The sequence below is a fragment of the Peromyscus eremicus genome, chromosome 11, assembly GCF_949786415.1.
Source record: "Peromyscus eremicus chromosome 11, PerEre_H2_v1, whole genome shotgun sequence".
In the NCBI taxonomy this organism is placed as follows: Eukaryota; Metazoa; Chordata; class Mammalia; order Rodentia; family Cricetidae; genus Peromyscus; species Peromyscus eremicus.
Genome location: NC_081427.1, coordinates 63,426,314 through 63,450,198, shown reverse-complemented (window position 1 = coordinate 63,450,198; position 23,885 = coordinate 63,426,314). Strand labels below are relative to the sequence as shown.

At 39.4% G+C, this 23,885-nt stretch overlaps 1 protein-coding gene across 2 annotated transcripts in view; it reads left to right on the top strand.

Moving 5' to 3' along the window:
- The first annotated feature begins 5,445 nt into the window (after nucleotides 1-5,445).
- Nucleotides 5,446-23,885, top strand: part of Edil3 (EGF like repeats and discoidin domains 3) — a 475,251-nt gene continuing 456,811 nt past the window's right edge. For both annotated transcript variants that reach the window (XM_059276638.1, XM_059276637.1), the window contains exon 1: nucleotides 5,446-5,585. In XM_059276638.1, the coding sequence (XP_059132621.1) occupies nucleotides 5,519-5,585 (67 nt within the window). In that variant the 5' untranslated portion in view covers nucleotides 5,446-5,518. The remainder of the gene's footprint in view (nucleotides 5,586-23,885) is intronic.

Here is a 23,885-nt window from a genome sequence, read left to right as displayed (position 1 = left end):
ACCTTGAAGCATCTGCCCACGTCACAGAGAACATCCCATGCTTGTTCTCAGCTCACTCTCCTTTCCTCATTGCTCAGGATCCACATCTGGTGAATGGTGGTACCCACAGTGGTCAAGTCTTCCCATCTCAGTGTAATCAAGGGAATTCCATAGGCATGAGTGGAAGTCCATTTCTTAGGCAATTCTAGATTTCATCATATTGGCAATTGAGATTAGCTATCACAACTCTATACCTTGTCCACTTGATACCAATTTAAATCATACTTTTTCACCTTGTATCTCCAAATTCTCAGGTTCATCATATAAGTCAAAATATAATCCAACTTCTGAAGTCCCCATAGTCTTTATCAATTTCAACAGTTTAGAAGTCTAAACTAATTGTTTCATATGAGACACAAGGCAATCTCTGAAGTGTGAAATCCTATAAAATCAACACAACTTACATACTTCAAACATATCATGGCTTAAAACAAATCATCCCATTTCAAACGATTTAATATGAACACAGCACAGCACTTTGGTAAGACCAAAACCCAGTAGGGCAAAGGCCAAATCCTACATCTCCATGTCCAGCATCTCAGGACCATGATTAATAAATCAACTATATGCCAAAGACATTATGTAAATCTATACCTCTGTCTCTGCTGCTTGCACCACAACCTTTGCCTTTAGTCAACTCTACTCTGTGCATGAAGGTTTCCTCAGTAGGTATCAAATGGACCTGCCATTTACAATATCTTTGGCATCTCTGTTGCAATTTAAGCTTAACCAACCTTCACAGCTTTACACAACAGCCACTCAGAGCCTCCTTGCACAGACTTCAACCCTGCCATTCATTGTCCTACACAATTGCTGTATGAAAACATAAGGCAACTCTCCACGATTTAACATTTACCTGTAAAACTAGTCCCACCTGGATGATACTTCCAAGTTCCATTGCCAACCTGGGATGTAAATCTCCACCTCTGGGACCACAGGAGTATCGCCATCTGCAAGTTGACCCGGGGAAAACACTTTTCCAGGTGTCTGCTATTGAGAACTAGGGCATTCCTTCAGCAGCAGTCTGTGTTTCAGTTTAAACAATCTTCCTTTAATGAATTTGAATCTCCATTAAACGGTACGTCTCATGGGTACAATTTTGCCTCAAGGACCTTTTCCCATTGTCCCAGTGTAGCCAAGAATTCTCTCTCCAGTTAAACCTGCCCCCCCTCTCTCCCTCACCTCTACAATTACTTCTGCTTCCTTAGCACCTACCCTGCCCAAACACTATCCTCTCGTGAATAACATTCATTTAAATTCCACTTCAGTGAATGACTCAGGACACAGGGAAGAATGAAACCTGATCCTCAGGAAAAATATTATACAAATGGTCACTAGACTAGTTCCTAACCAAACCTTCATTTCCTTGTGGGCCTGGCCTCCACTGTCGACTGTTTCTCAGCATCCTTGTCTTTCAAACTTCCTCAAGAATGGTGCATTAAGTTTTTTAGCCCGCCAGATACGGCCTTTATAGCCCAAAGTAAAAAACTATTTTAATTACAGGCAAATAAGAGCCCCAAAGCCTAAGACCTGGGTGATACCTAAGGCTTATCACGGCATTGGCTCTACTTCTAGGCAGCAAAGTTGTGCATTGGTTTACTCTTCTGCTGTTGTGATAAAATACCCTGCCCAAAGTGATTCAAAGGAGAAACAGTTTAGTTCAGGCTACAGTTCAAGCTGTCTATCATGATGATGAAATCATAGCATCACGAGCTTGAGACAACTGGTCACGTTGCATCCCCCATCCAGAAGCATGGTGCAGAAGACACTTCAGTTCATGCTCTCCCTTTCTCCATACACTCATGGATTCCAGCCTGTGGAGTGATGCCACTCACAGTGGGAACCTCTTCCCACCTCCATGTAATCAAGAGAACCTGTCACAAACATTCCCAGGGGCCCAATTCCCTGGTGCGGATTCTAGATCTCATCAAGTTGACAATGGAGATTAATCACCGCAATCATATGAGGAAAAGAAATATTCAGTTGTTAGCAAAACTCAATAAGCTTTCTGCATTTTCTCATTTGATTCTACTTATTTTTGCTTCATTTTAAGGCAACATTACTTTCCTTGCAGTGCTAAATCTACAACATATTCACAGGTATATTAAGGAAAAGCTTGTCATGATGCCTACAACAGCAAAGTTTGCAAAATGCTGGGTTAACCACTACTGGAAACTTTTCTTAACCACAGAACTTTTAAAAAATTTGATATGTAAATATCCATTAAGGGTATATAAGAAGCTTCTTTAATATACAATGCTCCCCAAATCATTTGTTCATGTAACACTTCTGTTTTCTTTTCCCAGAAAGCTATCAACATTCTAAGGCTAAGAATGCCTGTAGAAAACAATTTGGGAAATGCTATTTTCATGTGATGTATAGATCATTTTTAGTACTTTAGGCACATATTTGGAGAAGCTGTAAAACCATAGGCTGGATCATATGTGATTAGTAAAGGTTTCTTAGCACTTTATGTGCAGGAAAAAATTCATAACAGCATTTTGTCCTTTTACCCTTTCTTTCTTTGATTTTTCGATTTGTGCAATCTTTTAAACATTTCTATATTCCACCTGTGAAAGATATATATATATATATATATATATATATATATGTGTGTGTGTGTGTGTGTGTGTGTGTGTGTGTACAGCCCTGTATAAGTAGAATAAACGTGAAATGAATTTGTAATGAAAGTGTAAATGTAGATGTAATTGAGGGTGAGTACTTGAAATCCTCAGAATGAAAGGCTTGTTTGTAGATGCTCATTATCAATAAGCAGGAAGAAAGAAGTGATGACCTCCACCCCTCCTGTGAGTGCAGCTGTGTTTAAGACTATATACCACCTTCTGATTGAAAGTGAGACTTAAGGATGCAGAGGGATTAAATTAGTAACACCTTTCAAATGTGGTACACCACTTAATAAAGAGTGACCTTCAGAGTCCTCATCACTCCATTTGTTTGGCCATAGACTATGCATTTGGATGTAGTTTTGTGCCTTCTTGAGTATAAAATGCAAAACAAAATGCAAAACAACAAAATAAAACTTTTCTTTAGAAAGGATATGTTGCCGGGTGGTGGTGGCGCACGCCTTTAATCCCAGCACTCGGGAGGCAGAGCCAGGCGGATCTCTGTGAGTTTGAGGCCAGCCTGGGCTACCAAGTGAGTTCCAGGAAAGACGCAAAGCTACACAGAGAAACCCTGTCTCGAAAAACCAAAAAAAAAAAAAAAAGAAAGAAAAAAGAAAGGATATGTTTAGTAGTTTACATTTTGCAGAAAATGATAAAACCTTCACATGCTTCTCAATATATATTATTAGTAAAGTGGAAATAGTAAATCCAATAAGAAAGCAAACACGATTTTATCCTGTTGTTTCTCATTGGCTACCTTATGCAGAGCAGGTTCAGATTCTGCATTTTAGAATTTGCCATATTCTTTTAAAATAATCCCTTAAAAGTGACTTGTCATTTCACAAGTTAGAGTACTCCTTTGTAAAGCACATGCCACAGCATGAATGCACTTTCTGAGTTAAATTATAGTGATATACAAGAAAGCAGAGTTGTGATTGAGTAGAAGGAATTTACAACTCTGAACAATACTGTTCCTACAGGGGTGGAGTTAAGCATGAAAGTCCCCAGTAAATAAATGAATCTTTCCCTTGGTAAAATAACTTTTTAAACACATGTTGTCACCCTTTCAAACCCAACATGAGAAACATTGTTTTTGTGGTTGACGTTTTTGCCCATGATACATATTATCCCTCCCTAGCAATCATTTGATGTTTTTTTCTTTTTTTTAAATTTTCTTTTTCTTTTCTTTTCTTTTTTTTTTTTTTTTGGTGTTATTTTTTTAATTGATGTTCATGGCCTTCCATCCTTGATTTTCACTTCAAGCACCAGAAAGATGGTGGAAGTTGAGGTTCCAAGGACTTGAGGAAGAAAATGAAGAGGAGGTTTCATGGTTGTCTCCTTCCAGCATCTAATCCTGTAGGCTGATGCTTCCTTCAGCTTTTTCTATGCATGTGCTTCTGTCTTCCCACCTCCCTCTCTAACGGGGACTGGGGGAGGGCGCGGAATCCTCTGTTTCATTTTGGTACTTTGGTACTGCAGGAATTCAATCTAGAGTAAGCAATCATTCTAACCGAAAACAGAGGAGAAAGCACAATTGTAAGCCAGAGGCTGTATTTTTGGTTCAATCACTTTCAGTGCAAAATAAGCCCATTTATTTTAGTTTTGGTGGGGAGCAGCGAAATTTGATCCACCTGAGTGATGTGTCAAGAATCTGCTCTTCCCTCTGCTTCTCTGCCATGTCCCCAAACTTCTCTCTTTTTCTCATGTGAAACAGATGTCCTGCTTACAGGCCTCCTCCTACTCGCTTTTGCCCTTTTCCCGCTGGGAGCAGCTGAGCCCACAACCTCCCTACCTTCCTGAGCTTACTGATTTGCAGACAGAACAACAACGGAGCAACAGCCTGTCTTGCCTGATTAGGGTCTGGCTCCTGACTAAATCGTGACTTCTGAGAAATCGCAACACTTCTTTTAGCAGTGCTGGGTTTCACCCAGCTTGAGGCGTCAAGAGCCACTTTGTGAAATCTCTTAACTTCTTTCTCTGCCAGTCCTGAAGTTCAGAGGACTCCTTTACATGGTTAACTATAAAACAAAGCCTGGAACCAACACTTTTCAGACATCACTTGAGTTCCCCTAACCCTAGAGTTTCCATCATGTGTGGAGAAGGTTCAAGCAAAATAGGAACTTAGCAGACGGTGGCAGGTACCAGGGTGTGGCTGCCACTGTCTCCCTTTCTCTTCCAGCAGAAGGAGCCACCTTCCAAGGAGGGGGTGGTGGTGGTGCGGTGGGGGGGACTGAGATTGGAGGAGGCAATAAAAAGAGGGAGGGCAGGGGGGCGGGCGCCGGGGGAGCCCAAAGCCAGCCTGCTGCTCGGCTCAGGCTCACACGCGCGCCCGCGCGCCGCCACTGTTTGTACACAGTGCGCTCTTGGCCTCAGGCTCGCTCCCCTCCAGCTCACGCTTCATTGTTCTCCAAGTCAGAAGCCCCGCAGCCGCCGCGGCAGCGGCAGCAGCGTGAGCCGGAGTCACTGCTGGCTGCTCCGCCCGCGGTGCGCGCACGGAAGTCGGGGAGCCGGGGAGCCGGGGAGCCGGGAACCCCGGGAGCCCGCGCTCCGCCCGCTGCGCCTCGGCCAGGACCCACCCGCAGCGCCGGCGGAGCCCCAGCCGCTCTCCAGCGCATCCACCTCCGCGTACCCCAGCGCAGGCGAAGCGGAGTGGCGGGGGACACCCTTTCTCTCGGGGCCATCACTCTCTATCACCCTTTCCCAAGAATTTGTTTGAGGAAGCGCTGCGGGAGAAAGACGTCCTCCTGAAGCTCTGACAGGGGCGGGGTCTACTGCTGCCCTGCAGGGCCACCTCGCCGACAGTGCCCTCCGCTGCGACCCCGGACCTGCCCGGGTCACGTCTGCGAAACGGAATCATGAAGCGCTTGGTAGCTGCCTGGCTTCTGGTTGGACTCAGCCTCGGTGTGCCTCAGTTCGGCAAAGGTGAGGTGGCCGGGCAGGGGTCGCTGGATGCGGGACGGGCGGGGAGCGCCTTTGGAAATGCCGCTCAAGAGACCACAGTGGGTCTTCAATGCGTGCCTGGCGTGGGGGAGCGCCGCGGAGGAGGCGACGCGCCCTGGATACCCAGAGAAAGTGCTAGCAAAGTCCGAGTGGAGTGCCCCAGGCTGAGCGGGGGGAAGAGGGTGTGATCTAGAAAAACAAGACTGTGGGGTGGGAGGGGGGCGTTCTTCCTGAGCTTCCTTTGCCATGGATTGTCTGCGGGACCCTGGCTAGAAAGTGTGAATGTTGCTGGCCGGCGATGACAGTAGAGAGGGCTGTGGTAAGACCTGGCAGAACCGAGTGTGCCAAGTGTGCGGGGGGCCATCATCTAGCCTGGATAACCGCAGGGCGGTAGGCTGGATGCAGTGCTCTGGCGCAGGGAGGGGGCGAAGGGGGTCTGCCAACCTGGACCCCGATATTGAGAGTTTGTGCAGTCAGTGAGATGAGAGAGGTCTACTCACTCCCTGGCTTCCTTTCTCCCCCTTCCTCCTCCGGGGCGCGTGACTTCAATTACAACAACTCAACAACTCCCCTCGCTTCTAACCCCCAGGGGGCCTGAGCATTACTGTGCACTCCCTCTGGGTAAGACCATAACTCTTGGTAATAGACAGCTGCGAGGTGCAAACCAACCTTCGTGTGCCCCCAGCCCAGGAGCCGAAAAGTTGCTCAGGCTGGTCTGCCTGTGTCTTTCTTGGCTTGCGTGTGTAAATAGGAAACAAGCAAATAAAATAAAACAACATTATTTTTTAAAAAAACGCAGGACTTCAGTGAGTCTCCTGCTGAGTTGTTTGGGTGACTTTCAGATCCTCTGAGAGATTAGGCTTTATACATACAAAACCTAATCAGAACCTTACCAGCAGGTACTGAATTGGAGCCAGGAACCCACGGAGAAAGGAGAGGGGGTTCCGAGACACTGGGTGTCTGTGCCCTTTCTGCGTTCACGGAGACAGGCAGCCCTTCTCAGAGATCCGTAAGAGAATCCTCCACAGACAGCGTTAAGTGGAGAGCTGCGTACACTACACGGATTTAAAACGCTGTGGCTGTAGAAGTATTTGGAATAAAAAAAAAAATGCGTTGACTCGAATCCATTTGAGATTAGACTGGGCACGGCATGGATACTCAATACTACACAAGTGCACCGCCTATGTGCTTTAGATGATAGGCACTTAGGGGACTATGCTCCGGAAATCTGTGTTGCGGGCAAGATGCCCGCTTAGCCCTCTCTTCAGGACTCAGAAGGTGGCTAGTTCGGGTGTTTCTCAGCTCTCTAGAATGTGGCTGGTAGAACTGAGTGTGCGATCTGTCTTTGCATCTGTTTCCAAACCCAGAGAGTTACCTCGTAGAGGCAGCCACTCCAGTGAAGGTTAGCATATGGAAATGATTCCGGGGTAGGTCTCCAAGTCTCTAGTGGTAAGGAAAAGAAAAGGCTCCCAAAGCTGTTATTTCCCGTTTCTTTTATTTTTTTGGTCTGTATTCCTTCTGCACTTTGATTCTGTAGCTGGAAGGGAACTGGAAAAGCTGAGGGCACTCCCCTCTCCTCCTTCTATCCCCGCCTCCGTTCCCACCCCAGTAGGAACACACACACACACACACACACACACACACACACACACACGCACACGCACACGCACACGCACACAAGCACCTACACCATGCCTCTGCCACTATCTGACCCATATCAGAGGTGGCAGGATGCTAGAGGACCTAATGAGTGACGGTGCCTGCCAGACCTTTTAGTTGCTAGAGCCTGGGTACGACAAATTGCAGCTGTCCTGAGCTTTTGAAGATGCCCACCGAGGGCACAGTTAATACCACCAGTCAAGTGGACCGCGGAGATGCTGCCCAGGCTTTCCAATGTGGTCCTCTAGACAAAGCTCCGGAAACCTATTCCCTCCATCCTTCAGCAGATTCATCCTTTGTAAGCCACCCTGTGGGTGGAGGGAGAGAGCTTCTGGGAAAGAAAAAGCACGTTTTGCATTACCTCTGTCTGTTAAACTTGCACCTCCCTAATTTTCTCCTTCCAGACCTCTGCAGAAGTCAGAGCTGGGCTTGCCTGATAGTTCAGACAATTAAACTTTTGGAAAACTTACTAAAGCTAGTGTTAACACAGAATTTTGCTCTGCTTCTGTCTTACCCCTCCCCCATCGTATATCTATAATTTATCGGATGTCTTATAGGAATTAGTGTTTTCCCTTTGTATGGATTCCAATTTACAGGCACTCACGCTTGGAACTTGATAATGGTAGGTAACTCCTTTTATTAGTAGTCTTTATTTTAAAATTAAACCAATGGATCAGTCAGATTGAATATTTTATTAACTCCTAAATTATTCATCATTGTGTATTGCTTTAAAAAAATCCAATAACATGCATACAGTTGCTGCAAGCACGTGACATCTTATGCAATCTGTCCCTGTGCCTGCAGTTTGTGCCTGGAGTCTTTAAGCAAACGGCACAATCTAAAAATTTCTAGATGTGCCCTAAATGCTATGAATCATTGGCATTTGCATTCCCATCTTTTAATCAAATGGTGATCTTAGTTAAGTCTACATGAGAAGAAATTAATACCTGAAGAATCTCACTTTGGATGATACTATGCTTCAGTGATTAAGATAGTAATGTTTAAGCTGAAATAACAGGTTTCTGTAGGGATTTCATTATTGCATTTTGGGTCTTCACCATCTAATTTGCATGACCATTAACTTTATACTTTAAGAAATAAGTGCTCACCTCAGATTCAAGGTGAAACATTTTAAATTAATTTAAAAATATTATATCGAAGGTAACAGTTAAGTGAACATAAAGTACTCAGCTGTGAGAGTTTGAAATCAGCATCTGGGCTGTACCAGGCAAAGCCGTGATACAGCAGAGCTCTTCCTTCGACACTGAGAAAGTTCTTTCTTAAATGTTTCCTTAAAATTGAAATCTATTTTGTCTAGAAATATATATGATTTGGCGAAAACATGTACAATAGAAATGGGGAAGTGAAATGAAAGAGTTTGTTCTTCCTTCCCGATCTTAAAGTTACAAAGATTTCCTAGACAAGCAGCTGCAGTGCATAACATTGCCTCAAATTAAAACACTTGGATTTTCATTAAATACCTTAAGATGAATGTCTATATAATATTAGTATCTAGCAGATTCAGTGACTATTTTAATAAAGTTGACCCATCTCTCTAGGTTATAATTTTTACTAATCATAAAAAATCTAGCAATATACAGGATTAAAATATACGTGACTATAATGAAAGATCATAGCTACTAAACACCACCACAAAACATACTTGCTGGGTTTAGTGTCTAAATTACTCCAAATTCTGACTTCCTTGCCAGTTATTATGATAACATTGTTAATTGGGTAATTTATTCTTGAGATGCCTCATCCTTTAAATGGATGCTAGTACTGGCATTAACTGTATATACAATCACTTGTGCACATATTTTAAGCCTCTGGAGAGTTTTCTAAAGCCTAAGAAAGTGGTGCTGATATTGTTTACTGCACACACTTGCAGGTGCTATAGCTTTGAGTATGATTTATGATATAGCAGTTTTATCGTATCCTCGCAAGGAAAAAAAAGTGTATAGGCTTCTGAGCACAGTTCAAGCCAGAAGTTAATTGTGAGTAGAGGGTTTTATAGGGAGAGTTGAAGGGAGGAAAGGGAATGGGAGAAGGATGCAGTTACATTAAAATCTCAAAAACAAAAATAAATAAATAATAAACAAAAAGGATAAAATGTGAAAAATAGGAAATATTGCAAGTATGCAATTTGTACTAAAACTTCTATCGTAGCTATCAACTTACCCTTTTTAATAGCTAAATAGTTTGAAATTCGGCACATTTATGAAAAGCTATAAAACTAGCCATGCTGTTCTACTATTGAGTTCTGAGCTGTGTTTTCAGGAAGATGCCTGGCATCTTTCTTCCTGTCTTGCTCTTTTTCACAGCCTGTGGGATGACAGTGACAACATCCCCAATCAAAGTAAACGTATTTATGAACAAAATCAAAGGAATGCCATTGTGAAGTGGGGTGATCAGTAAAGTGTTTGAGTGGTTACTAAGGATGCTAGAAGTCACCACTTAATTGTTCCTGAATGTGTGTATAAAAACCTTTGGTTCCAGAGTTGCGGAAGGGCAAAGACTGAAATCCACTGTGCCCTCACCAGCAGGTGTCAGAATAATCAATGGAGATATTTTTAAAGATCTTTGAAAGATGCAAAAAAGGTAAATTAAAAAAAAATACTAGCCTGTAAATCTACGTAAAATACTCTCCATTGTCTATGAAACTAGTGATAGCTCTCATCAGTCCCTGAGAAAGATAGAGGAGGTAAGTTGTCAGGACTGACAGCTGTAACTGGTATTTTAACTTAGAGACACAGGTGCCACAAAAGGAATCACACACTTTGGGGAACCCATTACTTTTTCAAGGTGTTTCTTAGTGCCTTCCAAGGAAAAAGACATAGAATGTGGATGGATTTGTGGTCAATTATTCCTGGCATTTCTAGCGTGATTTCTAAGTTTCCTCTCCATGCCTACTCTAAGTTTCATATGTATATGTTCTGTTATGCTGATTTACATGTATTTACACATTCATCCATATCTCTATACACATCTGTTTGGGTGGAAAACCCTGAGTGCCTATCTTTTCTATGAGTTTACAGTGCTCTAACTTATATAAAGCATATGGTCAAAGGGGACTAAATACAGATAGATTGATCTTTGTCTTTATCCATCTCAGACAGTTATTAATGTGTACATATATATATATATATATATATATATATATATATATATATATATACATAAATACAGATAGATAGATAGACAGATAGATAGATAGACATCTGTTTGGGTGGAAAACCCTGAGTGCCTATCTTTTCTATGAGTTTACAGTGCTCTAACTTATATAAAGCATATGGTCAAAGGGGACTAAATACAGATAGATTGATCTTTGTCTTTATCCATCTCAGACAGTTATTAATGTGTACATATATATATATATATATATACATAAATACAGATAGATAGATAGACAGATAGATAGATAGACCTATTATATAGCAATGTCTGTAAGTGACTCAAAATAATTTTTAATTTATATTTATCAAACTTTTGTCACCTTTCATCTGTTGATATAGCCCTTCAATCTGTATTACAGATTCACCATTATATTCTGGCTATGAGTTATCTCCAGATTTCAAGTGGTCATTGACATGCCAAATCTATTTTCAGTGGCCTTCTTCCTGTGTTAACATTCCCTAAAGCCAAAATGAAAATCTTCAATTCTGTCTTTACCATTTTGCTTTTTTCTTCTCCCTCCCACTTCTTTGGTGAGCTGGAACTCGGAAACAGCATCTAGTATAAAATCAATTTGACATTTTGTCATCGTTATTAAAAGACTGTAAATTTACAAAACACCATGAATTTGTCATTTTTCTTTTTGGAAGGAGAAAAATGAGAATGAGAACATAGTGCCCTGTTTCCCAATCCCTGGAATTTAGAACAGTGAAAATCAATTAGGATCTGAATTGAAGAGCAACTGAAGGGTTTTATTGCTCACTTTGATTACAAAGTCTTGCCTAAAACTATCACCCGGGCAGTTAAACATGTGCACCTCAGAGTGCAGAAGTCATTGTCTCACAGTTTCATCCACGTCGCTCATAGTTGGAAGCACAGAGGAAAGAATGAGAAACTCTTGATCACATAACGTAGAGTTCACATTTGGGATTTAGATTCTATATTATATTTAAAAAATACATTTGCCTTGACCTTGAAATTCCTTGACTGTCTTTAAACTACATCAGGAAATTGAAAAAACCATGAAGCTATAGGTTTAGTGAGATGGTGGGAGGAAAGACATTAACCTCTGAAAGTTTAGTATACTAATTGATACAATATTGGTTACCTATTTAGATAAAACCTGATTGCAGTATGTTCACCATTGGTGGGTACAAAACCATTGATTTTATTATATATATTGATAATATAGGATAATATAGGATTGCTCCACATGTTTAAGTTTGGAAATCTGCTTTATTGTGAAGGAGTTAGAAATCTGAGAAATGTACTTGTTAGGCAATGTATTTTCTCACAATGCCATAGAAAACATTGTTTTGTACGTTTTCCCCTAGAATAATCAAATGAAGGTGATAGAAAACAGTTTAGCTTTACAGAAAAGTAGTTGATCTCAGAATTCAGATAAGGTGGCCTGCAATTACTAGGCTACATTTCCCAGATAGTGTACTGCTGCTTTCTGTTTAAATATGTGCCAATAGAGTGATACTGATGGTGTTGGAGTTGTGCAACAGAGATCCCCTGTACATCAGTGAGCACAGAGTATTTAACCACAAGAATACCAGTGAAGGCTTCTGACACACTAAAGCATTTCAGAATGAGGTTGTCACTGTGCTGAAATATTCACTTCTCTTTACTCCTTCCGTAATCTGAAACAGTTCTCTATCAAAGTGATTGATCACTTATTTATTCATAAGTGGGAAGGCCACGGATTACTCTCTTGTTACATGAGATGTGCTGAGGTTAGAGGCAGTCTTTAAATGGGTTTAGGTTGCTCTGCAGTCCTTAAGGTTTCTGCTTCATATATGACAAAGTGGTTTATTTTTAGACTGAAAAATAATCCCTTAAATCCCTTCCTCCACTGAGCTTACAGTGACTGTTTAGATTTTGCTCATATTGGAGATTATGGGGTTAGCAGCAGTAGAGTGGGCCCCTGACATTTGAGCAGGAAAATCCAAATCATCAAGTGGAAATACTGGATTGGAGAATATTTTTTTTTAACAAATGGATCAATCCCCTTTGTCATAAATAGTCCTGTTTGTAGAGTATGACTGTCAGTCACAAATATGTGTTAATTTTGCCAACACATGTTTCTCTCATTATATTTACATTATTTTGCTGTTTATATATATCTATATATTATATTTTTTTATTTCTATAGCTGAACTCATGTATTATAAACCCCAGCTTTCTTGGAATGTTTTACAACAACAAACAAAAGCAGCTCACCATTCAGATGTTTTAATATTTATATTCCAAATTCTCATTTCACACTGATGCTGTCTTTACTGCCTTGAATTATCATAGCATAGGTGAAACAACAAAATAAAACAACAGTAACAAAAACACCAAAAAGGTTTTTTTTTTTTTTTTAAATATTTCTTTAATTGCAGGGAGATATCACCCACAACCACACCACTGTTTTTAGAAAGTAAGTGCCCTGTTGCTGGTTGTTTCTGATCTTCTGGGGGGCACACCACACAGCTCTCAAATAAATCACACATGGAGGTTTATTCTTACTTTTAAATGCCCAGCCTTAGCTTGGCTTGTTTCTTGCTAGCTTTCCTTAACTTTAATTATCCTGCCTACCATTTGCCTCTGGGCTTTTCCTTTTTTATTGCTGTATCCCTTTGTTTCTTACTCCATGGCTTGCTGTGTATGTAGCTGGGTGACTGTCTCCTGGAGTCCTCCTCCTTCTCTGGCTACTTCTTCTTCTCCCAGATTTCTCCTTTTATATATTCTTTCTGCCTGCCAGCCCCACCTATCTGTTCTCCTGCCTTGCTATTGGCCATTCAGTTCTTTATTAGATCTTCAGGTGTTTTAGGCAGGCACAGTAACACAGCTTCACAGAGTTAAACAAATGCAACATGAATAAATGTAACACACCTCAAAATAATATTCCCCAACATGCCCCCTTTTTCTTCTAAACAAAAATGAAAGGTTTTTAACTTTTACATAGTAAGACTGTATATAATAAGAGCAATTGTCAAGTAAAAAATACATTCACAATGTACCGAATTCCAATTCATTTTTGTCTGGTAAATTTAAAGAAAATACTCCATAATCTATGCTGTTTTAGTAAATTCAAAATTTTATACCTAATTTACTTTCTATCATACCTAAGGAAACTGCAAATATAACTATCTAGTCTTCAACTCCATCAAAGAACCGAGAAGGATATAATATTATTTAAGTAAACAAAAAGTGCATTGCAAACAACTTCCCAAAACTCTAGAATTGACAGAGACATCTGACTGCCTGGGCAGTTACCCAAAGTTCCTCTGCAACATTGGGGCATCCATCTTCAGCCTACAGGCCCATGGTATTTGGCAGACTTTTCAATGAAGCAGGAAATTTGAAAGACCATCCCACCTATATTAGCAAAGTTTGTTGGTCACTTTCCTCTGTGTCCTGCAGAATGTCTGGCAGTTTCTTCTGGAAGCAAGAACCCTGAAGGACCATCCCACCTTGTTCTGGCAAAGTTCAGTGGTGACTTTCCTGTGGGTCCTGCATGTCCAATTTATATAACATACTGTCAAGCAGTCCAGGCAGGAGCAGCTTCTTGTTCAAATGGCTAGCCTTGCCACACTGAAAGCAAATAAGGAGTTTCTTCAATGTCTATCATCCCAGAAGTAAATTGGTGCTGCCAGGAGCAGACGTGTCTCACTTTTATGAAAGCCCTAAGTTAACAAAACATTTTAAATGCCATATTATGTAGGTCTTTGAAAGGTTTGAAGACAATCTGTCTATGATCTGGAAAGTATAACTAACATATCTAAATTTTGATTGTTATAAATGACTAACCACTAAACTATGTTTCCTGATTATTCTATGTCGTTTATAATAATAGCTTTCAAAAACTGAAACTTCACCCCACATTTCCAAATGAACTGCATAGGCACAATATCTCAAACAAAAATAGAAACATACATACAATATGTTGTAACAAAAATAAGCTTAAATTTTTATCAATATACAAAAATCTTTTAAACAAGAATAGAAACATATATACAGTGTAACAAAAAATAACTTTAAATTTGTATCAATATTCTATATTCCCCTAAATGATAGCAAACATCCACAGCCCACCAAATAACCAAAGATCACCCACACCTCTCAACTCTTGGAAATGTGGGTATAGTTTTCTCTAGACTACTTTCTGCTGGCTGTGGACGAAGGCATCATTTTTAGGGGTCCCTGAAAATGTTTTGAGACAATGACCATGTCCTGGGAAGACCAACAGTATCCTTTGTTGATAGATGTCACCTATCAAGGTTCAGGAGGTCTCCCGTGATCAAACATGATCCATATTATTCCTGAAGGAATCCAAAACCTCTTGTCTCCTGTGGAAACAAAACTCCAAAGTATTTTTTATTTCCATTTGACAATTTTTTTTATTTCTTTTTAAGGTTAATGCATTTCTAAAGTATCTAGATTGGTTCAGTTTAGCAGTCCAGTTCACAATCCCATATCTCCTAGCCGCTGTCTTTTGCTTCTCAACAATCAAAAATTCAAAACCAACACAATAACATATAGGATCCACACTCCCTGTATATTTCCCATCTCTATGTGGCCTATGCTTTTTTATTATTTTTCTTCTCTCTTTAAAGACTTTATTTTTTAACTATTCATTTTTTCTATGGCTATACCCTTTTACTTTTCTTAAGCCTATGCACATTATTAAACACACTGTAACTTGTTTAGGAGTTTTCCCCATCTAGACCTCTTTTATTGTGTAGCTCTAGTCTTTTTTTGACCTTGTGAGCAAACTTTAAACTGCTAAGCCAAACTTCAAACTGCTAGGACCTCCAGCTGTGGCTTTGGTGGCTGGCTCTGCTCACTTCTAGGGTCCTGAAAGTTGAGCCTAAAGCCCAGGGCTCAGAGGTGTGTGACCGAAAACTTCATTCAACCTTTCTAGAGCTCTATAATGCTGATGCTTGCACTATGGCAAGCATTTTTACTTAAGTTTTTTGTTCTTACCTAACCTACTGACTGCTCAGGGGCTTGCTAGCAGGCAGAAACTCTTAAAGGAGCTCTACTTTTTTTCCTCAGCTTTCTTAAGCCCTATATAGAAATATGGGTCCATGTTAGAAATCCAAAATGTTATTGCCTATTTCTGCTATTTTGGGGGGCATACTACACAGCTCTCAAATAAATCACACACAGAGGCTTATTCTTACTTATAAATGCCCAGCTTTAGCTTGGATTGTTTCTTGCCAGTTTTCCTTAAATCATCCCATCTACCTTTTGCCTCTGGGCTTTTCCTTTTCTATTCCTGTATACCTTCCCTTTTTCTTACTCCATGGGTTACTGTGTAGCTGGGTGGCTGGCTCCTGGACTCCTCCTACTTTTTCTTTTTCTGCAGATTTCTCCTTCTATATATTGTCTCTGCCTGCCAGCCCTGCTTATCCCTCCTCCTGCTTTGCCATTGGCCATTCAGCTCTTTAATAAGCCATCAGGTGTTTTACACAGGCACAGTAACACAGCTTCACAGAGTTTAACAAATGCAACATAAACAAAAGCAACACACCTTAAAATAATATTCCCCAACAGTGCACATTTGAGGTTTTATCATTATTATTCTTATTTTAAATTCATTTATTTTTATTTTACATGCATGTATATATTTTTATCCACATATGTGTGTGAACTATTTGTGTGTTTGGTGCCCAGGGAGGCCAGAAGAGGTTGTCAGTTCCCCTAGGACTGATTTACAGTGAGTCGCTACATGGGTTTTAGGAACTCAACCTGGATCCTATGAATAACAGTAAAGGCTCTTACCTCCCAAGTCATCTCTTGGGCCTCATAAGTGCACATTAAGTGTAGCAGTGTCTACACACACACACACTCATAAAATAGGTCAAAGACAGTTTCTGAAACTTTAAAAGTGTGGGAGGTGGGAGGAGAGGGAATCTGTGGCTAGTATGTAAAATGAAGAGAAAATTTCTTAATAATAAAAGAAAAAAATTATATGTTACTTATTCCATGTAATCATCTCTTGCAATCTGTGTTTTAGAATGAACCTAATTTGAAAGTACTTTTTAACCCTTCTAGAAGAGAGAGCACTGATAAAAATATACTATTAATACTAAGCAGGATAAAAAAAAATGGCTTTTATGCCTGTTGTAAGTCTTCAATTCCAAGAAATGTGACTACCAAACAACAGATTCCTTTATTCTATGCACAGTTCTGATGCCCTTTGTGTCTGCAATTTTTCCAAAAAAGCAATGGTTTTTCATTCATAATCCTATTTTTCATTCTTCCTTCTTTTTATATGAAGACTTCTACCATGGAAGCATAAGCATCATCATAGACAAGTTAACAAGAGTCATTTACTCAGAGAGTTTTGTGAAGTAGGGTAAATAAGTCTGAGATCATTCTACACATTGCATTGCTGTAGGTTCCAGTAGGTTGAGTCCCATCACTCAACCAGGCAGGTGCTGCTATATTTGACAAATGAATAATAAAATAGATAAAAAGATAACTTCCATGATCGGAGAAGACTAAGTCACTTGTAAGTTAAAAAGTACAGTGCAACATGAAGCAAGTAGAGCAAACAGTATTTATGGGCATGAGGAAGGAGGGGATGTAAGTTATGGAAACAAGGTATGAAAGAGGATATAAAGATATGTTTTTATATTTATAACTTCAATTCACAGGTATTTCAGTTGTTGGTGGGCAAGTGATTAAAATATACTTAATACTGTAAGTCCAAAATTTCAATGTGAAGCTTCGCAACTTCTGATTTGATGGCAATTGTAATTATGTATACATTTGTCAAGTTTTATAGAATTTGAGTCTGATTAATTTGAGTGCTTGATGTTTTTATTTACTTGCAATTTTCTTATAATAAAGCTTATTTGGAAACTTGAAAGTGTTCCAGATCAAATCTGCATCTATTACTACCAAATGATGTGTCAGGCAATAAGTTATGCACTGTGTATTTTGGAGATATCTTCTAAATTTTATTATTTGTAAAAACACAAATGTCCTATCAAACCACCAGTTAACATCTAATTATTTTAAAAGATAAGATTTATACTTGGGGTATTATTTGGTATATTAAATAATTTACAAGAAAATTTTAATATGTTAAAATTTAAGAAGAAAAGTGTCATGAAGCTCTTCTCACATGCAGAAATGAACTAATTTTCTCTTTATGCACTTTCAGTGCACATTATGTGTCTTTTAGTACACATTGCTAGTAATGGCACTGAGGACGACAGGAGAAAGGAAAACTTAGGAAATGGTTTGCAACACAGATTTTTTGCCAAATCTTCCCATTAAATTTTATCTTAGTATGATTATTATGATTGTGTTCTAGAATTTTGCCACTCTGCTTGATTCTAGTGTTATTGAACATAATGTATAGGAATATAATTTTTCTGGTAATTTCAGTTACATAACATGGTGCAAAGTAATTTTAAAAGACAACACAGTTTTTATTTTTGCCATTTTAGTGAAAGTATTTAACTTGCCATAAACATGTGTGTGACGTATCTATATCATCTATAGCACCCTCACTTAGTTATATACAACCTATTGAGAAAAGTAAACTAAGTGGCCAAGTACCCTGTAATCCATACATTGAGAAGGAAGCAGGAGTATCACAAATTCAAGAGTTACGCAGTATGAAGCTGTCTTTAATAACCAGAGATGGAGAGACATCTCATTGGCTAAGAGCACTGGCCCCAGAGGACACAAAATCAACTTCCCTCACCCATATTGTGGCTCATACAATCTGTAACTCCAGTTCTAGGGATTCAACACCCTCTTAAGGTTTCTACAGACCACATCTGGACATAATTTATTTATTAAAAACAGAAAAATGAAACAATGAAAAGCCCAAGGAAGATTAGCAGCATGCCAAAGCCCTGAGTTCTTTGACCAGCATTATAAAAAACAAGCCAAACAGAACCTGAGGTTCAACAGCTCCAATGACCTGCACTTCACAGAGCAGGGAGAGGCTATGCTTGACTCCAGCTCCCCACAGCTGCCACATAGCAGTGACTAAGGTACTTAGAAGTTCTGCTTTGTCTTCAGTTTTTAGAATGAGGAGATAAGAAGATGTTGGCTGGTGTTCATTTTCTAAAATTATCCCAAGCGCTTACAGCAGCTCTTAGTATCTTAGTTTTCTCTGCCATCTCCCCTCATTAGAGCTTATCACCTAATCTGATGCTGTCCATTAATTCCTAGCTCCAATGGTTGTCATCTCTGTGTTTTAGATAATGTAGACTTGTAGATAATGTAGAATTAAAGTAGAATTTTTGATAAAGTGAAATCACTCAGCTACAAGTGTTTTAAATTTCTCATCCTTCTATCCCACACTGCCTGCCTTTTATTTTCCATGTTCTGTACTTCCACTGACTCCATTGACTCCACTGTGGCCACCACAGTGATTTTTAGTCCTATCGATCTTCTTTCCCTACCTAGTCTCTGTGTTTAGTCATCTCAGGGGGTAAAAATTACTGTTTAGGAATTTCTCCATTGATTTAGTTGCCTGGATGATTTCACTACTTTTGCCATCATTAAACTTATAAATGAAGTCATTTCCAAAGTTCTGTTCCTGTCTGTCACTAATTGGTGCTAAGGTATTTTTATCCCTGGTACTTTGACTGACTCTTTGGGAACTATTCCTCATGCTGAATTGACTTGCCCAGCCTGAATTCAGGGGGAGGAGCTTGTTCTTAAAGTAGCTTGATAGGCCATGCTTTGCAGATGCCCACGGGGGGGCCTGCCCCTTTCTGAGTGAATATGGAGGGGGTTGGGTTGAGGGTGTGGGGAGGAGGAGGAGGAGAGGGAGCAGAGGCTGTGGTTGGGATGTAAATACATAAATATACAAAAGAAAAAAAGAGAGAGAGACTGTAAAGTCCACATTCCTGAAGTTTGAGTTTGGCTGAAGTTGAATGGGCTCTGGAGAGAAATGAAGCAGAAAATTAGGAGGTGATTTACTAAGAATATGGAGGCATTGCACAAAAGCAATATGGCTGTGATTTTGCCAGTTATGAACTTTGTAGTGTAACCACGGGAACAATTAGAAGGAAAATAGAAGACAAAATGGAAGCAAAGACTCAAGACAGCAAATGGTCAACTATTGCAAAAGCCATGTGTGAGGGTATTAAAGCCAAAATGAATGTGTGATGATAAGTGATGGGAAGGATGAGAGAAGAGGGGAAACAAGGAAGGAGGGGATGTGGTAAACCTCAGGAACATATAAAGTAGACACAGCAGGAAGTAAAGATGAGTGACATGAGTTTCATCTCTGGCTTTTAGCAAGGAAGGAAACAGCATATTCTGGGAATGACACTGGAAAAGAGGGAAACACCACTTTTTCAAATCTAAAAGTTTATGTGAGAAGAAATGTTATACAGCTGAGAATATGGAAGAGTAAATAGTGACTTCGAAGAGAATTGTTTTCTTAGACTGGTCCAGGCACTTCTCTTTCCCATAATCCTTAGCCTATGGATTTGGCATATTAAACTTATAATAGTTGATTTATCTTACAAAGAGAGAGCCTTTTCTTTTCTTTTTTTTTTTTTTTTTTTACAAAACAGCTTTTATAAACCTTAAAGAAATCTAAAGGATTATATACTTGGAAAGATAAGACTGTACACTGAGATCATGGCAGTTTAACAGCATCAAATATAGGCCTATTAAATTTATATTCAGGAGTCATTTCACTGTAGCATAACTAAAGAAATGCTTAAAATCCACAAAAGTATCTCTTCTAAATTTAGTGCCCTGCTGGGGGCATAGAGAGCTTGGCAGTTGTTCCCTGACCCACTTTAGAGCTGTTAAGACTCGTATCTCATGTATTTTGAGGTCAGTGTTTAGTGGTTACAGGAAATGTCTTCTCTGATTGGGGGCCCTAACTCTTGGTTGTTTTTAGATCATTTGTCTAAATGATTCTTACAGAAAACAAATAATGTGCTTTCCACCCTTTTAATGAATTTGCTTAATGTACAGAAAGATTCCTTTATCCTCAAATTTCAGTGTTTCAAATATTTGTAAACCCTGTTTCTTCCTTATTATCTTGCATGCTGGAATTGGACATGCTTTCCTCCCTTCTGTGGTCCTTGTAAGCCATTGCGTTCATCATCTTGGTTGTTTCATTTGAAATCAGTCCCATTGGCCTACCCATTTATACACAACCTTACCAATTTCAACGGAAAAGGCCAGTTCTATGCTTACTTAAAACACTGCAGTACACACTATTCTTCATTTTTCAAAATTTGAAACTAACATTAATTTTTAGTATGTTATCTGCTATTTGTTTATTTAATCTTTCTGGGAGGCGACCTCTTTTAGATAATGCAGAGGTAAAGGCATAGGCCCCTTTTCATAATTACATCTTATACACTTGATTTCACCGCAACTTGACTTACTGGTTTCAGCTTTGCATTTGGTGTATTCCTTACTCTGGTGATGTGGACTCTGCGAACATGGACGTTAGAGTAATGAGATTCATTGCCTCCAAATGTCACCATGCTATTTGTTCCTTTTTTTTTTCATGTATGTAAATAGTAATGCAAAATACATATTCCTACTGTTAACTTTTAATTTCATATTTCTTCTTTTGGGGGTCTTTCATTATTATCTTAAAACCCTCACTCGCTCCTATTTGTATAAAATTTTATCTGCTTCTATGTCTGTTTCTGTCTGTCTCTCATGTTCTGCCACGTGTATTTCCCAGAACAGTGTTCAGTGGAGATTGTACAGTCTCAGAGAGTTGCTGGTAAATTGTCTTCCCTAAAGAATTTATGCTCTGCCGGGTGGTGGGGTGGTGGTGGTGGTGGTGGTGGTGGTGGTGGTGGTGGTGGTGGTGGCACACACCTTTAATCCCAGCACTTGGGAGGCAGAGCCAGGTGGATCTCTGTGAGTTCAAGGCCAACCTGGTCTACCAAGTAAGATCCAGGACAGGAACCAAAAACTACATAGAGAAACCCTATCTCGAAAAACCAAAAAAAAAAAAAAAAGAATTTATGCTCTAACTCAGATAACACAGACAGATAGACAGACAGACACACACACGTACACATCCATCCACACATACAAACATACATATAATATACTCACACTCCAGAAATATGCTCAAATACTCTATACTTTAAAATTGTTGTTGTCTAATCACTTTGAATTTACTTAATGTATTTTGTCCTGTGATCTGTAAGTTTAAGGAAGGCAGAATAAACACTTTTTTTTATTACTTAAAGTATGTATATTCCCAATCCCATGTTTTAGCAGTAAACATTCAGTTAATAATTGCTGAACTTACAAGATCTAGTTTTCCTATGCATTTCTAATTTTTGAACATTTTTTAAAAGAAGCTTTATGTTCAAATCTTTACCTAACTGAACAAAATATCTGTGATTGTATATGAAGAAATGGAGGACTTCAAGTGTAATTACACAGCAAAGGATTGATAAAAGCATGCATATCAAAATCAAAATCCTTAGGGGCATTTTTAATTGTGAGACAGAGGCTGCAGGTATCCCTTTTGATCCGCTAATTGAAGCATCTGAACAATCAATAACTTAAATTCTACCAGAAATAACTTTCCTGCATCCATCGCTCTTTTCTCCTCCCACCCTGCCCTTGCACCTGCAGAACCCTAAAGTTCCTGGCAGAGGACTAAAGAGAGTACCTGGCTTCGTTGTGGGCCCCAGATCCAGGAGCGTTGGAAACAGCTCTGTTTAGAATTGTGTGTGTAATAGCAATCTGAATGTCACTGCAAACTGCTGTCCACTCCCTTAGGCAGTCACAGTGCTACTGTTCTTAAATGTTCGCAGGGTTCTGAAACTAGATACGTCCTTGTGACTCCAATAATTGTGGGGTTTCTGCACTCAGCTTGAAACTAAAAGGACATTTCTTTCCAGCAAGGTCTGTACAGAGTAAAAACAGTAAAAAATAAAACGTTTGCTTTTTTCATGTGAAGAGAAAGAAACTTGGAAGGTTTTTATATTTTTTTAATTTGGATAAGAGAATTAATTTATTACTCTTTTTTTTATTTATTTATTTATTTATTTATTATTTTTTTTTTGGTTTTTCGAGACAGGGTTTCTCTGTGTAGCTTTGTGCCTTTCCTGGAACTCACTCTGTAGACCAGGCTGGCCTCAAACTCACAGAGATCCACCTGGCTCTGCCTCCCGAGTGCTGGGATTAAAGGCGTGCGCCACCACCGCCCAGCCTCTTATTTTTTTATTTAAAAATATGTTTAAAGTTTTTCTTACTTTGAATGCATAGCAATTATATGGTCATTGCAATAAAACTACTTATTGGTGGCATTGGGCATTCTGTAGAGACCTTTTAAAATAAATATTTCCACGTTTGACAAGGAAGTAGGATATATCACATAGATTTTTTATGTTGATAAAATGCACATAGCATAGAATTTTCTATTAATGTATTTTAAGTTTACTGTCAACAACTCTATCTCCATTACTACCTTCATTTTGTAAAGTTAAAATTATATACAAATAAAGTAATGCCTTCCTGTCTCCCTCATGCCCTTCTCCCATTCCCAGTCAATCATAGTTTCCTTTTGTGTCTCTGGCTTTAATTTTTATTGAAAATAATTTTGCAAACAATACGTTCTGATCATGGTTTGCCTTTCCTCTTCTCCCCCAGATCCTCACAACTTTCCCACACATCCAGCTCCATGCCTTCTTTCTCTTTCTTTTAAAAAATATACATTTAAAAAAAAAGCAAAGCATAATATACAAAACAAACAGAAAAAAATGAAAAAGCAGGAGAGACATGTAAACACACACACAAACAAAAAACAGAAACCATAATGTTTAAGCAAAAGTAAGGCAAAGAACAAACAAAATAAAACAAAACAACAACAAAATAACAAACCAAATAACAATGAAAAAGAAACCAGGAAGGAAGCAAGACCCTCCAAAAATAACCACTGAGTTCATTTTTTGCTGACCATCTACTACTGTTGGGCATCTACCTGTCCTTAAGCATTGCTTGCGTTCATAGTGAGATCCCTTTGGTGAAAACTAATTCTCCTTTGTTAATGGTTGACACTTGGAGATCACTTCTGGGTTAGGGATGAGGGCTATGGGCTTGTCTCCACTTCCCCTCTCAGCACTGAGACAGACCCTGCTCATGCTTCTACAGTCTCTGCGAGTTCATACGTGTGTCGGTCCTGTTATGCCTGGAAGATGCTGTTTCTTTGCTGCCTTTCATGCCTCCTGTCTCTTGCAATCTTTCTACTTTCTCTTCTAAACCTTTCCCTGAGCCCTACAGGGCGGAGGTTGATGGAAACATCCTATTTAAGGCTGAGTGTTCCAAGGTCTCTCACTCTCCGAATTTCATCCAGATTAATTAGTTCTAATCTACATGAGGATGTCTATGATGTTGACTGAGTGAGACACTGATCTGATTTCAAACCAACAGGTTTCCATGTAGAAATGTTCCTAGGTAGGCAGCTGACACAAAGGT